General features: G+C 46.9%; 1 protein-coding gene across 1 annotated transcript; it reads left to right on the top strand.

Moving 5' to 3' along the window:
• Positions 1-273: 273 nt before the first annotated feature.
• Positions 274-9,954, top strand: LOC100385827 (lysozyme-like protein 1). The gene is made up of 5 exons (XM_035307069.3): positions 274-335; positions 2,722-2,885; positions 3,376-3,534; positions 8,834-8,912; positions 9,709-9,954. The coding sequence occupies exons 1-5, from the start codon at positions 298-300 to the stop codon at positions 9,776-9,778; spliced, it is 510 nt and encodes a 169-aa protein (XP_035162960.1). The 5' UTR covers positions 274-297; the 3' UTR covers positions 9,779-9,954.
• Positions 9,955-16,443: the final 6,489 nt, after the last annotated feature.

Genomic DNA, 16,443 nt, shown 5'->3' with positions numbered 1-16,443 from the left:
TAAAGAAGAGCTCTCACTTGGACGGGAGGCCCTGGCCAAGTTGTGTAGTGAGGAGGTTGTTGAGGGGAAGAGAGAAAAAACGAGAGGTTTTAAGGCCCAGAAGAGTTATCACCTGCCTGAGAACACAAGCGAGCAGGATGATACGGCTTTTAGTCCCAGGAAGTAGAATTCTACCATCTCTAGGTGGTGAGAAACAAAGGTGTTAAGAATTGTTCTTTCTCTAACATTCTAATGAAAGGTTCTTGAGCTAGGAAAGGACTACTCGTGCCTCTTAGGAATCAGACATGGCTTCAGGGGATGCAGGAAGCTCACCTGAGCTGCCAGTCACAGACTGAGTAAGTAGAGCCGTGCTTCTTCCGCAGACTCACCTGAGAAGTCAGCCTCTGGGGCAGGCACCAGGAATCTGCATTTTCAGTAAGGCCTAAATTACTCTGATGCCATCTGTCCCAGAGAACCAGCAATGGCAACCCCATCCTGGCTTGAAGAATGTAGAACATGATTCATGGGGTTACCATCATTATGGGTCTTCTTTTGACTTGCTTGTGATCAGTGACATTCTAAGACAGGGGATGGAAACCCACTTTATTTATAAGCTCTATGTCTTTTTTTGTTTCTTTTTGAGACAGGGTCTCTGTTTCTCAGACTGGAGTTCAGTGGCGCAATCACAGTTCACTACAGCCTCAACCTCCAAGCCTCAAACAATTCTCCCACCTCAGCCTCCCAAGTAGTTAGGACCACAGGCGCACACCACCATGCCTGGCTGATTTTTGAATATTTTGTAGAGACAGGGGTCTACCTTTGTTGCCCAGGCTGGTCTCAAACTCCTGGCTTCAAGTGATCTGCCTGTCTTAGCCTCACAAAATGCTGGGATTTTAGGCATCAGCCACCATGCCCAGTGTAAGCTCTGTGTCTTAAACTCATTTGTCTGCCTCTCACAGCTTAACACAATGCTGTATGCCACAGACTGGCATGCGTGCTTTCTCTGAAAAGGACCAGATAATAATATGTTAGGCTTTGTGGTCTGTACAGCCTCTAACACAACTACTCAACTCTGCCACTGTAGTTGGAAATCAGCCACCAGTGATATATTACCAAATGGGTGTAGCTATGTTTCGATAAAACTTTACATACTAAAGCAGGCCTGGTTTGCCCACCTTGCTATTCACATTTGTAATGTACATACCCCTCATGAAGTGCAGTTTCTTACCTTATTGCTTAGTCACCTTAGAGCCCTGCTTGTTACTCAGTGTGGTGGCCTTGCTGGTGAATACTAGCCCTGTTTTGGGCCTAGGCTTTCAATGCAGGAATCCAGCCCCAGGGAGAGAAACCGATGACTGGAGAAGTTTCTAGGCATGTGCAGAAAATGACACAGAATGAACACATGGATGAACATCCAGTTCAGGATCCCGAGCAGGTGTCAGAAATTTCACTTCACCTTATTCCAGCAAGGCCGCCGTATTTGGGGAAGACATTATTCCAAGAGAGGAAGAGACTGTGGGAAATCAGTAGGCAGCAGGAGACAGCACTCTTGATCCTACTCCCATTTCACATGGTTCCAGGGGGGCCTTCTTTATGCCCCTCTGCTCCCCCAGGTGCTGTCCTCCTTTCCTGAGGCATGGTCATTCATCCCTCTTGCTCCCCAATCAGGTGCCAGGCTTTTAGGAGGCCCCCAGGCACTGGTGGTGAAGCCCAGCAAAACAGTGCATTTGCCATCTCAGATAAAACACTGGTATTTTGGAAGCAATGTGCCCACATCTGGAAATGAATCAAGAAAAGAAAATGAAAGATTAGGTTGCTTCATCTTCACCCTTCAATAAACCCCCAAACAATAAATCTTCAAGTCGTCCATACAGCCCCATGGGTCTTTCATCTCTGGATGAAATAGGGTGTCTATTTCTACACATACAGTTGATGCTTGAACAAAGGCAGGGGTCAGGGGCAGATGCCAAATCCTGCCTAGTTGAAAATCTGCATGTGACTTCCGACTCCCCAGAAACTTAACGACTCATACCCTACTGCTGACCTCATAGCCTACTGCTGACTGGAAGCCTCACCAATAACATAAACAGCCAATAAGCACACATTTTATGTTCTATGTCTTCTGTACTGTACTCTTACAGTAAAGTAAGCTAGAGAAAAGAAAACGTTATTTAAAAAGCGTAAGGCAGAGAAGACGTGTTTACTCTCAGTTAAGTGTAAGTGGATGATCATAAAGTCCTTCATCCCGGTTGTCTTGTCGCTGAGCAGGCTGAGGCATGGGAGGAAGGGGAGGGGCTGGTCTTGCTGTCTCAGGGGTGGCAGAGGCAGAAGAAAATTCCCAAAAATGGACCCATGCAGTTCAAACCCATGTGTTCAAGGGTCCGCAGTATAGGGAATGTTTCACCCTTGTATTCTATTTTCTTTTCATAGAATTAAAATAGAAATCCTAAAAATGCCCCCTGTGACTTTCACCTGGATGTGTACTAAGGAGGATTAATTTTTCACTTGCTTAATCCTGAGAATACAGCGCTGACTTGGAAGTCACTGCAGGGAAAAGCATTAAGGAAAGAGCCTGCAGTCGCGTTCCTTCCCTGGACTGTGGAGTGGCCAGTTTGCCCTGATGGTGGCTCTGAATGACCAAAGTGACAGGCAGCATCTAGGCAGGGCTGTGCACAGTCTCTGGGCTGGATTTCCAAGTTCCCGAATCAAGATCATCTGACCCGGCCTCCTGCTCTTTGGCAGGTTCTGTCTCCAGCAGGCTTTGAGGATGAAGGCTGTGGGCCTTTTGACCCTGATTGGCTGCTTGGTCACAGGCGCCGAGTCCAAAATCTACACTCGCTGCAAACTGGCAAAAATATTCTCGAGGGCTGGCCTGGACAATTATGGGGGCTTCAGCCTTGGAAACTGTGAGATTCTTTCTTTCCTGATCTCTTTCTGTCCTTGACCTCTGCCCTGAGATGCTGAAGGTCCCGGCCACACTCCCTGCTGCGTCTTCCCAGTGGTCCATGCCCTGCCCCCACCGCACCAGGGGTGGCTGCTAGCCTAACTGTGGCTCTCTGGGTCTCCTCTCCTTCCTCCCCTGCCCCTCATTTCCTTATTCCTGGAGTCCTGTCCTCAGGACACCATCAGGGAAGGGGAAAATAATGCCACTTCTGCTGGCACTGTGGGGAAGGGGGACCTGACTTTTGTCTAGGCTCAGGCCTGACTGGGTGTCCAGCTTCAGGTGCACCCTCCCAGCCCCCATGTGCCCCTCAGGGTGCCTGCCTGCCCTGCCCTGCCCCGAGGTGTGTTGAGAAGAAGCAGTCAGGGAACGGCAATCAGGAAACGCCTCCTCAGACCAGGCTTAGAGCCAGCGATGCACTTCCTTTGCTGGCCTTTCTGGCTTTGCCCCTCCAGGGATCTGCATGGCGTATTACGAGAGCGGCTACAACACCACGGCCCAGACGGTCCTGGATGATGGCAGCATCGACTACGGCATCTTCCAGATCAACAGCTTCACCTGGTGCAGACAAGGAAAGCTGCAGGAGCGGAACCACTGCCACGTCGCCTGCTCAGGTGAGGCTCTGACTTTCCTATGAGACCGGGGGAGAAAGCTGACAATGCGATTGCCACCCACGTTTTGCTCTAACTAAAATTTGGAGTTCAGACTTGCAAATACATCTGTTCCAGATTGGTAAATTATGCAACAGTTTCCAAAGTGGCACTCAGGATCCTGCGGCTGACTTGTCCAAAGATGACTTATTCCATGTAGGAGAGTTTTTATGGAGCCTCCCAGTAAAGCAGGGGGATGGACGAACTCTCTACTGCCCTTGCATATATAGAGATATTTGATGTCTTCAGTAAAAAAAAAAAAAAAAAAAAAAAAAAAGGAAGCTGTAATTCCAGCACTTTGGGAGGCCGAGGCAGGTGGACCACAAGATCAGGAGTTCAAGATCAGCCTGGCCAAGATGCTGAGACCCCGTACCTACTAAAAATACAAAAATTAACCGGGAGTGGTAGCGGGTACCTGTAATCTCAGCTTCCTGGGAGGCTGAGGCAGGGAATTGCTTGAAGCTGGGAGGCAGAGGTTGCAGTGAGCCAAGATCATGCCATTGCTCTCCAGCCTGGGCAATAGAGGGAGACTCCATCTAAAAAAAAAAAAAAAAAGGAAGAAGAAGAGAAGAGAGAAAGAAAAAGAAAAAGGAAGCTGCCTGCCAGCTGCTTTCCGTAAGCAATTCGCTCAAAGGATGCAGTTGGTACTTCTTGGAGCAGAATGAGATGAATACACTTTATGTTTCACTCTCTTTTCTTTTCTTTCAAGACAAGGTCTCGCTCTGTTGTCCAAGCTGGAGTACAGTGGTTCGTTCATAGCTCACTGCAGTCTCGACCTCCAGGACTCAAGCAACCCTTCCTCCTCTGCATGGCTAGAACTACAGGCATATGCCCAGCTCTTTTTAATTTTTTTTTTGTAGAGACAGAGTCTGGCTGTGGGCTCTTGCTATGAGGTCTCACTCAGGCTGGTCTTGAACTCCTGGCCTAAGGTGACTCTCTGACTTTACTCTTGTACCTTACATGGCAAAAGGGACTTTGCCGATATGAGGAAGGATCTGAGCTTGAGCCAGAGAGATTATCCTGGGCAATGTGGGTGGAGCCAATCTAATTTCATGAGTTCTTAGAAGGAGAGAATCTTGTTCAGCATACCAAGCCATTAAAATAGCATTTAATTCAGTCAGAAAGGAATTCAGGTTTTGATTCCTGCTCTAACAAATTACCATAAACTTAGTGGCTTAGAAACACTGCAAAATTTGCTGACAGTTCTCTAGGCTGATGGGGATTCACAGGGCTGAAGTCAAGGTATTGATGGGTGTGTTTTCCTTTCCGGAGGCTCTAGGGGAAGAACCATTTCCTTGCTCATTTGGGATTTGGGAGAGATCAGTTCTTTGTGAGTCTTGAACTGAGATCCCTGTTGCTTGCAGGTTGTCACCTGAGGGCCATTCCCACTCATGGCCCTTGACTCACGGCTCCTTACTCCATCTTCACAGCCAGCAATGGTGGGTCGAGACCCTCTCACGCTTTGAATCTCTCCTTTTTCTGTCATTGGATTGCTCTCTGACCACAGCTGGGCAAGATTCTCTGCTTCCAAGGACTCATGCAAATTCCTTTTTGCCATGTAAGGTACAAGAATAAAGTCAGAGAGTCACCTTAGGCCAGGAGTTCGAGACCAGCCTGGGTAAGACCCCATAGTGAGACCCCACAGCCAGACTGTGTCTCCACAAAAAAATTAAAAATAGGTGGGCATATACCTGGAGTTCTAGCCACTCAGAGTACATTTTCTTAGAAGCAAGTTGTTAATTTTTTTACCTCCTATATCATAAAGAATCCTGGCAGGAAGACAGAGCAAATCCAAACTGGGTAATTGAAAGAGAATGTTAATAGAGACTCTACTTACAAAGATCTGATCAAATCGTAGAAAAACCATGGCAATACTGAAATGAGGGATTAAAACCCCTAGCCCAAAGAGGAATGGAAAGAGAGCTGTGACCAGCACTGAGGCACAAAAGGTCTGCAGGGAAAGGACTGCCTTCTAGGATCTAAAACCTTCCCTCAAGGGACATGACTTGTGCTGAGTGACTGGACAGAAAAAAAGCTGGAAGATATTATATGTATATCCCAACCTCAGCAAACTTCCTCTGTCCCCTCCCTACTCTTTTTTTTTGCTTTGAGACAGAGTCTCACTCCATAACCCAAGTTGGAGTGCAGTGGTGCAATTTCAGCTCACTGCAACCTCTGCCTCCCAGGTTAAAGCAATTCTCCTGCCTCAGCCTCCTGAGTATCTGAGATTACAGGCATGTGCCACCACAGCCAACTAATTTTTGTATTTTTAGTAGAGACGAGGTTTTGCCATATTGGCCAGGCTGGTCACAAACTTCTGACCTCAAGTGATCTGCCCACCTCAGCCTCCCAAAGTGCTGGGATTACAGGCCTGAGCCACCGCACTTGGCCAACATACTTTGCTAAGCAAATGCTGTCATGTCCAACGAATACTTTCACAACATCCCAACTTTGCAACACAATGCTCTAACAAAGTAGGAGGGGACAAACGACTTTCCTTGGTGACCACTTCCTGGTCCTGCCTGGCCCGACCATCCCAGGAATCCTTACAGGGCATCGCCAACCAAGCAAACTGCCCTGCCCCCAATACAAATGTGCTCTTTCTGTACACGCCTGGGATGACCTCCAGTCCCAGAAAATAGAATGTGATCTGCTTCCTCCTCACTATGCATTATATAATCTGTGTCCCTCCAACTTCTAGAGACCGCCCCGAACCCACGTCTCCCAGGAAATATGCTAGACCACTGCTGGGTCTGCGTCACAAATGGGCATCTCTGTCTGTCCATCCCACTTCCCCCCACCACTTTCCTTTCATAGGTGTGGATTGTGAAAAATATCTCGCACCTCAAACCCATCTCAGCATCAGCTCCTGGAGGACTCAACTTGTAACAGAAGTAATGTTGAACTTATTTTTTATTTTTTTTTTGAGACGGAGTTTCGCTCTTGTTACCCAGGCTAGAGTGCAATGGCATGATCTTGGCTCACCGCAACCTCTGCCTCCTGGGTTCAAGCAGTTCTCCTGCCTCAGCCTCCCGAGTAGCTGGGACTACAGGCATGCACCACCATACCCAACTAATTTTTGTATTTTTAGTAGAGATGGGGTTTCACCATGTTTGACCAGGATGGTCTCGATCTCTTGACCTCGTGATCCACCTGCCTCAGCTTCCCAAAGTGCTGGGATTATAGGCGTGAGCCACCGCGCCCAGCCATGAACTTGTTTTATTTATTTGCTTTTTTCTATCATGTTTGTGTTGAGGATCTTGAGGCCATTTCTAAGCAAGCAGGAAAGAATGTGGATATCAACTAATACATTTCAATTCAAAGATTTGTCATATCTGAAGCAATTGGAAAAATCACAGATGGCTGGGAGTGGTGGCTTATGCCTGTAATCCCAGCACTTTGGGAGGCCAAGGTTGGAGGATTGCTTGAGCCCAGGAGTTCGAGACCAGCCTTGGGATCATGGTGAAAGCCTGTTTCTACAAAAATGCAAATAAAAAATGGTCAGGCATGGTGGTGCACACCTGTATTCCCAACTACTTGGGAGGCTGAGGTGGAAGGGTTGCTTGAGACTGGAGGTTGAGGCTGCAGTGAGCTATTATGCCACTGCACTCCAGCCTGGGTGACAGAGCGAGACTCTGTCTCAAACAAAAAACAGAAGAGGAAAAGTGATAAAGACAAAGACTTTATTTCTAGATCCTTGAGGAACTGCCAAACTGTCTTCCACAATGGTTGAACTGATTTACACTCCCACCAACAGTGTAGAAGTGTTCCTATTTCTCCACATCCTCCCCAGCATCTGTTGTCTCCAGATTTTTTAATGATCACCATTCTAACTGGATTAAGATGGTATCTCACTGTGGTTTTGATTTACATTTCTCTAATGACCAGTGATGATGAGCACTTTTTCATGTTTGTTGGCTGTGTGATTGTCTTCTTTTGAAAAGTGCCTGTTCATATCCTTCACCCTCTTTTTGATGGGATTGTTTTTTTTTTCTTGTAAATCTATTTAAGTTACTTGTAGATTCTAGATATTAGCCCTTTGTCAGATGGGTAGATGGCAAAAATTGTTTCCCATTCTGTTGGTTGCCGGTTCACTCAAATGATAGTTTCTTTTGGTGTGCAGAAGCTCTTAAATTTAATTAGATCCCATTTGTCTATTTTGGCTTTTGTTGCCATTGCTTTTGGTGTTATAGTCATGAAGTCCTTGCCGATGCCTGTGTCCTGAATGGTACTGCCTAGGTTTTCTTCTAGGTTTTTTATGGTGTTAGGTCTTATGTTTAAATCTTTAATTGATCTGGAGTTAGTTTTTGAATAAGGTGTAAGGAAGGGATCCAGTTTCAGCTTTCTGTATATGACTAGCCAGTTTTCCCAACACCATTTAATAAATAGGGAATCCTTTCCCCATTGCTTGTTTTTGTCAGGTTTGTCAAAGATCAGATGGTTGTAGATGTGTGGCATTATTTCTGAGGCCTCTGTTCTGTTCCATTGGTCTATATTTCTGTTTTGGTAACAGTACCATGCTGTTTTGATTACTGTGGACTTGCAGTATACTTTGAAACCAGGTAGTGTGATGCCTCCAGCTTTGTTTTTTGTTTTTTGTTTTTTTTTTGCTTAGGATTGTCTTGACTACACGAGCTTTTTTTTGGTGCCTTTTTTTTTTCCTTTTTCTTAAGACAGAGTCTCACTCTGTTGCCCAGGCTGGAGTTCAGTGGTGTGAACACAGCTCATTTCAGCTTTGATCTCCTGGGCTCAAGTGATTCTCCTACCCGACTCCCAAGAAGCTGGGACCATAGGTGTGTGCCATCATGCTAGGCTAATTTTTTATGTTTTGCATAGATGGGGTCTTGCTATGTTGCCCAGGCTGGACTCAAACTCCTGGCCTCAAGTGATCCCCCTACCTTGGCCTCCCAAAGTGCTGGGATTACAAGTCTGAGCCACCATGCCTGGCCTGCACCTATTTCTTTAAGATACAAAAAAAGCATTTTCACATGACATCTTCTTAAACACATTTCCAAAAACCCTTCAGGATTGGGCTCTTCTTCTGAAACATCAGGTAGTGTAAGATGAAGATGGTCTTAAAATAAAAACAAAGTTCTTTTAATTATAAAGAAGCTTAACAAAAATGAGACTGTGGCTCTGCAGGGAAAATCACGGTTCTTCCAAACCTCCATTCCATCAAGAGTGAGAAAAGTGAAGTGAACTTGAGTTGGGTCCCTCTCCAACAACAAAATCTCACCTGACCCTGATGTCGTCTCTTTTACAGCCTTGATCACTGATGACCTCACAGATGCGATTATCTGTGCCAGGAAAATTGTTAAAGAGACACAAGGAATGAACTATTGGTAAGAGTCTTTCCTTGGGAGACTTTGGCTGCATGGGCAAAACCTAATGTGTCTTCATCACAGCTACGGTGGAACTGACAACTCACCTCCGAAGAGTGGTCCAACCAATGGAAGGAGACCTTGTCTACATTCTCCTCCATCGGCGGGCGGGTGTGCAGTGAACACAGTAGTAGATAGAAGGGGAGAGGAGAGATGGGATTGAGTTAAGATAGTTTGCAATTGTTTTTCATATAAACGGATTCCAAACAATGAAGAAGGGTATTTCTAAAGTGACTTGGAAAGAGTCAATTGAGTCAATCAACAGAGAAGAAAAAACAAAAAAGCTTGAGTTTGCTCTAGACTTGGATAAGATTTGGAAGGTTACAGCAACATTTTGCAGGGAAAGAGGACGAGCAGCAGTGAGAGGAAAGTGAGCAGGTCGGTGACAGGGCGACTCAGCAGAAGCCCCCCAGGACTGAGCCTGGGACCTCGCGCTCCCTGCTGCTGTGTTCTAGTGAACATTGCTATCCGGGCCACCCACTCAGAGAACCCGCATTTTCAGAGATGTGGGTGTGTAATGAAATGACCCATCCTTACCAAAGTTGATTGCTTGTTGCTGAAGCTAACAATGGCTAGGAGAAAAGCAGGAGAGAAACGTCTGAACTAGGCGAAAGGACAGTGTCCTTGGATCTCAGAAGCAAATGAAACCCACCCCAGGGTTCCGCTGTGATTTTGGTTAATTTCTGTAGGCTTTGAACCTAAGATGATTTGATTGTCATGCTTCTTTCTGCTGCTCCTGCTTCCCTCTCGTCCTCAGGCAAGGCTGGAAAAAACACTGCGAGGGCAGAGACCTGTCCAAGTGGAAAAAAGGCTGTGAGGTTTCCTAAGCTGGGATTGGACCCAGGATGCTTTGCAGCGACACCCCAGGGTTTGCGGTGAACATCCAAATTCCTGTGTCATCTTGTCCCGTGTCCTCCCAATATTTCTTCTCAAACTTGGAGAGGGAAAACTAAGCTATATTTTTAAGAAAATAAATATTTCCATTTAAATGGCTTCACCTTGACTCGGTTCCTTTTTCTTTTCTTTTTTTTTAATTTTAATTTTAATTAAAAAAACATTTTTTTGAGACCGAATCTTGCTCTGTCCCCCAGGTTGGAGTGCAGTGGTATGATCTCAGCCCACTGCAACCTCCACCTCCCAACTTCAAGTGATTCTCCTGCCTTAGCTTTCTGAGTAGCTGGGGTTACAGGCATGTGCTACCACACCCTGCTAATTTTTGTATTTTTTAGTAGAGATGGGGTTTTGCCATGTTGATCAGCCTGGTCTCGAATTCCTGAGCTCAAGGTGATCCGCCCACCTTGGCTTCCCACAGTGCTGGGATTTCAAGTGTGAGCCACCGTGCCTGACCCTGACTCCGTTTCAATGATGTCATAATGGCATCATATTAAGACTTGAAAAATTACCTCCATAATGCTCTAGCCCTGGGAGAAACAAACTTCCCAACTTCATTGTAGGGATTCCTGGTTCCGTGCCATTCAAAATAAGATTCATTTGAAAATAAGACTTCCTCATCTTCAGGGCCATCCTCAGGAACAGGATGCATGCAGAAGGGCCATGGTAAGAGCTAGGAGCACATGAGGGTCCGAGTTCCCTTAAGAGTCCCCGGAAGGAGTATCTATGCATATCCACAAGCTAGGTACCATGCATCTACCCAAACGCACTCAAGAGATGCTGAGAGACAGAGCAACTGAGATTCACGGTTTAATGATTGAAATTCTCATAAAGGTTTTTAGTTGTATTTTCTGTGTATTCTGCATTTTCCAAGTTTTCTGTGACATATTTTGCTATTAAAGAAAAACATTTGGCTGGGTGTGGTGACTCATGCCTGTAATCCCAGCCCTTTGGGAGGCTGAGGTGGGCAGATCATGAGGTCAGGAGACCGAGACCATCCTGGCCATAGTGAAACCCCATCTCTATTAAAATACATCTCTAAAAAATTAGCCGGTCATGGTGGTACATGCCTGTAGTCCCAGCTACTCAGGAGACTGAGGTAGGGGAATCGCTTGAACCTGGGAGCCAGAGGTTGCAGTGAGCCAAGATCGTGCCACTGCAGTCCCAGCCTGGTGACAGAGCAAGACTCCAACTCAAAAAAAAAAAAAAAAAAAAAAAAATCCCTTTGTTTCCAGAAAAAAAAAAAAAAAAAAAGACTCTCATGGAGGCCCAGTGGCTTTTAATCCCAACAATTTGGGAGGCCAAAGTGGGAGGATTGCTTGAGGCTAGGAGTTCAAGACAAGCCTGGGCAACATAGCAAGACCCTGTCTCTACAGTGAAAAAATGGTTTTAAAGTCCCACATGCATCCGGTCCTAATGCATTTGCCCTAATGCTCTCCCTTCCCTTCCTCTGCCCCCAAATGGGCCCCAGTGTGTGATGTTCCACTCCTGGTGTCCATGTGTTCTCACTGTTCAACTCCCACTTAGGAGTGAGAACATGTGGTGTTTGGTGTTCTGTTCCTGTGTTAGCTTGCTGAGGATGATGGTTTCCAGCTTCATCCATGTACCTGCAAAGGACATGAACTCATTTGTTTCCTTGATACAAAGATGTCTTGATTGCTCTGCATCTAAAGAATGGGACTTTAAGTCCCAGGGGCACTTAATAAACATCTTTGGATTGAGTGACAGAGACGAGCAGAGAGCAAACTCCATTTCCCTCCCGGGATCTAACAAGTAGCCCGGCCGGTTCCTCCAGGCGCATCCTGGGTTTTCTGGTACACTCAGAGGCCAGTCCATGAGGGAGGCCAGACCTCCAAAAGAAGAGGCTCCAAGAGGACAAAACCTGGTGACCCGGTTCCTCCAACTCAGATGTCATTACCATCTTCATTCTTGGGACAATGATCAAGTTTCTTGATGAGTATTGATAATTATCTACTTTAAACATTACTCAGACCCCCTGCTCTCTTCTGTTCTCTCTCAACCTCGCTCTACCTTTTGGTGCAGAAAGAGAATGAGCAAAAATCAAACCAGTCACTTGGGCTCCGCGACGAGCCTTTCAGGTTGGGATGTGTGACGCCTGGAGGGTCGGGAGGTTTGGCTGGAAGGAAAGGTGGGTTGTTGCTGTGTTTCTGTATCTTCTGTCCTCCTGGCCCCTCATTACTAATGAACTAGGGGACTGGCTGAGAAGAGAGGGGCTTCCTGCCTCCGTGTTCTCTGGGGGCTGCCTTCTGCCTGCGTTTCTGGGCCCGAGCTCTGCCAGCAAGGTGCGGCTGCATTTGATTTGTTCAAACACTCACTGATTTTAATTAACGATTTCTGTTCCAAGAACCAGCATCAAATACTCCTGTGATCTTTCATGGTGAAGCAGAAACCCCTGGGTGAGGGGACAGGAAATCGCTCCGCCCCCAGCCCCTGCTGGTTACGCTGAGCTGGGGCCAGAAACACCCCATAAACCCTCGGGCAGACATTTATTAGAAAGAATGTCATTGAAATGGCAGTTGCCAGGGCACAGTGGCCTCCAGCTGAGAGCCCAGACTCCTGGGAGGAGGAGGGAAAGGGAGCTCCAGCTCCCACTACTAAACGTTACCCTCACTCCCGCTGCGCAGATAAAGCACCACAAGGGGTTAGCGACTCCTTTATTTAAGAGGTGATTCAGGTGAGGTTTCTTTTTAACCCCATTGAATAAACGTTGCAAAAATTCTGGGGTTAGGAGAGTAAAATCAGAAGCTGAAACAAAATGACTTAATTGCTTTGCCATCTACAGGCATATTTAGAAATGAGAGGTGCAACAGGAAAGATTGCATCACTCAGATTTTAAATCCTTGGTTACTGCAAAAGCAGCCCCAAACTTCGATCCACATTCTGTCCAAGTTGGAATAAAGGTAAGATTGGCTCTACTACAAGTGGTAGAGGTATGGGCTTATTGGGGTGGGCAGCTATTGAATTCTTTTTGCCTAATGTCGTTTGTTTTGTGTTGTTTCATTTTGTTTTGAGACAGAGTCCCGCACTGGAGTGCGGTGGTGCCATCCCTGCTCACTGCGATTTCCACCTCCTGGATTCAAGCTATTCTCTTGCTTCAGCCTCCTGAGTAGCTAGGATTACAGGCACATGCCACCATGCCTAGCTGATTTTTTATTTTTTTTTATTTTTTTTTATTTTTAGTAGAGAAAGGGTTTCACTATGTTGGCCAGGCTGGTCTTGAACTCCCAATCTCGTGATCTGCCTGCCTCAGCCTCCCAAAGTGCTGGGATTACAGGCGTGAGCCACCTTGCCTGGCCTCTTTTTGACTGATGTCGTTTTAAAGAGATGGATAGCTGGGCATTCCAAACCTGAGGATAGGGATTCAGATTAAACCAAGTGCGTGGTTTGGTTTTTAAGCCACGCTGGAGGTCCTGTCACCTAATGACCTAGCCTCTGCTCTCTGCAAATAAGCCTCATCTTTCTGATTAAATTAACAGGCATAAGCTTTTCCTCCACTCCATGGCCTGTCACCATGGGTACACATGGAATGTGGAATTGCTCTTCAGCTTCCAGTGGCTTTGGGGGGCCCAGCACCCTCTGGCGCCTCTGAGGTGCCATACCCGGCCCTGCCTCCACTTACCTGCGTGACCTAAGGCAGGTTCGTTTCTGTGAACTTCTGATTTCTTATTTCTAAAGTTAAATGAATAGTAATAATAATAATAATACCTACTGTATTTGTTTCTATGGCTGCCTAGCAAATGACCCAAAACTTAGAAGTTTAAAACAACAAACACGTGCACCCTCACACAGTTTCTGCAGGGCAGGAACACGGAAGCAGCTTTGCTCCAGCCCAGGACCTCCAGGAGGCAGTGGTCAAGGGGCAGGCTGAGTCCAGAGTCATTTGAAGGAGTAACTGGAGCTGAGGACCTGCTTACACGATGGTGCATTCACGGGACTGCAGACAGCGAGCTTCCGATTCTCACCTCCCAGGCTTCTCCGCAGCTCACTCAAATGTCCTCATGGTGTGAAAACTGGCTTCCTTCCCCCAGAGTGAGTGATCCCAGAGAGAGCAAGGGGTGAGGACACAGTAGCTTTTGTAGCATAGCCTGGGCAGTGACAATCCCTCACTTTTGTGTTCTCACAGCCACACAGACCAAACCTGGGGCTGTGGGACAGGCCCATGCAATGCTGCCGACCACGTCTCCCTTGAGGGGTGTTAGGGAGATAAGTGTGTGTCCATGTGAAGTAAGCAAATGACACCAGGTAGAGGCTTAAGAAAATAAACCAAAGTTATCATTATTTATCCCATCAGTACAAAGTGTCCCAATTCAAAATGTGAGGCTGAGAAAGAACTGCTAGGTAACATACAGAAGAGCCGAATGAGGGCTGGGCACAGTCGTTCATACCTGTAATCCCAGCACTTTGGGAGGCCAAGGCGGGTGGATCACCTGAGGTCAGGAGTTCGAGACCAGCCTAGCTAATATAGTGAAATCCCATCTCCACTAAAAATACAAAAATTAGCCAGGTGTGGTGGCGGGCACCTGTAATTTTAAAGATAGAGCCAACAGGATTTCTGTGTTGTGAGAGAAAGAGGAGCCAAGGATGTTCAGCCTAAGAAACTAGACCAACAGAATCAATAGCACCTGGAATGGGGGAACCTGTGGGTGGGGCAGATCTGGGGGAAATTTGGACACGTCGGTGTGATGTCTCCTAGACATCCAAGTCACCATCTCAAGTAGGGACGTGGACAAACGTGTGCAGTGTGGGAGGAAGTTCAGGGCTAGCGATGGACATGTAGGGGTTATTATGCATAGATAAACAGATGTTTAAAGTCAGGGGACAGGATGAGGCCTCAGTGGGAAGATGAGGAAGTGATGAGGCTGGAAACCAGAAAGAAACTGCAGCAAATCTCAATTGATTTAGAGGTTTATTTTGCCAAGGTTGAGGATGCGCCCAGGAAAAAAATACACACACACACACACACACGCACACACACACGCACACATGCATGATACAGGAGGATCTGTAGCCTGTGCTTTTTCCAAAGAGAATTTTGAGGATGTCTGTGTTTAAAAGGGAAAGAATGGGCAGGAGGGGAAGGAGGAAAGAAGAAAAAAGGACAGTTTGCTAAGGAGGAGACTTTGATTAGTACACACTGAGTCCACATTTGACATGTGAAAAGGGTGGGTGAGTCCTGCATTGGTCTGCGCTCAGTACATCTACATTCTACAGAAGACAAAGTGAGCCTGTGAAATTACAGCTCTGGGTAACTCAGTTCCCAAGCTTCACATTTCCCTTTGGCACAGTGAGTTTGGGGTTCCCGGATTTTATTTTCCTTTTGCAAGGCCAAAGATACTGTGACATTACAAGATTAAGGTGCAGCAGATGACCCAGCAGAGAAGTCAGGGTGACCAGGGAGCAGGAGGAAAACTGAGAGACGGTGACGTCCAGAGCCGAAGGGAGAAAGCGTGAACACGCCCCAGCTGCTGAGGTCCGGCCCGGTGAGGACGGAGGAGTGGCCATTGGATCTGGCAGTGCAGAGGCCATTAGTGACCGTTAAGGAAAATGGTGGAACCAGCTTTTCCTTTCGGAGGCCACAGCTTCCACGTGTGGCGGCCCTGCCCTCATCCCCGTGGACGCAGACTCTGGACCACCCCATCCTTGATGACGGTGACTCTCACCTTCTGAAGCAGCTCTCCCAGCTCTACATTATCCTTCAGGCCTGGTTTCTGCTCCATGAGGGAGGGGACAGCCCGCTCGTGTGCTGAGCCACTCCCCGCTGACCTGAGTGTGGGAGCAAAGCACTGCACTTGCTCATTTTACCAGATGGTTTCCAGAGACGATGTTCCTCAACCAAAGGAAAGTGCTCGAAGAGTAGGTCTTGAGTCTGGGAAGGAGAATCACTGGGCTGTGATGGGAACACAGCCCTGGTTCCCCCTCTTCTAGTGACCAGTGGGTGAGCCACAACTATCTGGGCAGTGGCATGGGGGTAAAAGAATTTGCCAAGACAGTTGTAGATAAAGAAAGGCAGATTTATTTATTTTAAATGTATGAAAATGTATTGCAAGAAGGCAATGAGCAGCTAGCAGAAGAGCAGCTGCCAGCCAGGAGACAGGCTGCTGGGGATTTTATAGGACGGTGCGGGCCGTGTGCTGGAGAGGGCTGTGTGCAGTACTGATGATGCCAAGGCTGCAGTGAGTTAACTTGCAGGTGTCTGGTGATACTTGGGCACAGGAAGATTGTGAGTTATTTGTACAGGAGAGCTGGTGTCCTGGATCATGAAGAAAGGCAAACTTACAGCTGACCTGCTTCCTCTTTCTGCTTTCCCCTCCTCCCACCAGCCTGACTCCTTTCCCCTGATTAGGAGTCCAGACCCAGTTCTGTCTCTGTACTCACCTCACCCTTCTCGGCCTTATCCGCTTCCTCTGTGGAATAAGGGGATCTGCCACCAGATTCTCACGCTGTCTGGATGACAGAACCCCCACATGTCACTCTATGCATAGCAGTGTGGCCTACTTAGCACATTGTGGATTTCTAAATAAATATACAATGATTTTGAAATTCTAAATAAATTTAACTTTATGATAAGAAATAAAAAGAA

Source organism: Callithrix jacchus, chromosome 7, assembly GCF_049354715.1.
Source record: "Callithrix jacchus isolate 240 chromosome 7, calJac240_pri, whole genome shotgun sequence".
NCBI lineage: Eukaryota > Metazoa > Chordata > Mammalia > Primates > Cebidae > Callithrix > Callithrix jacchus.
This window is presented reverse-complemented; position numbering and strand designations above follow the sequence as displayed.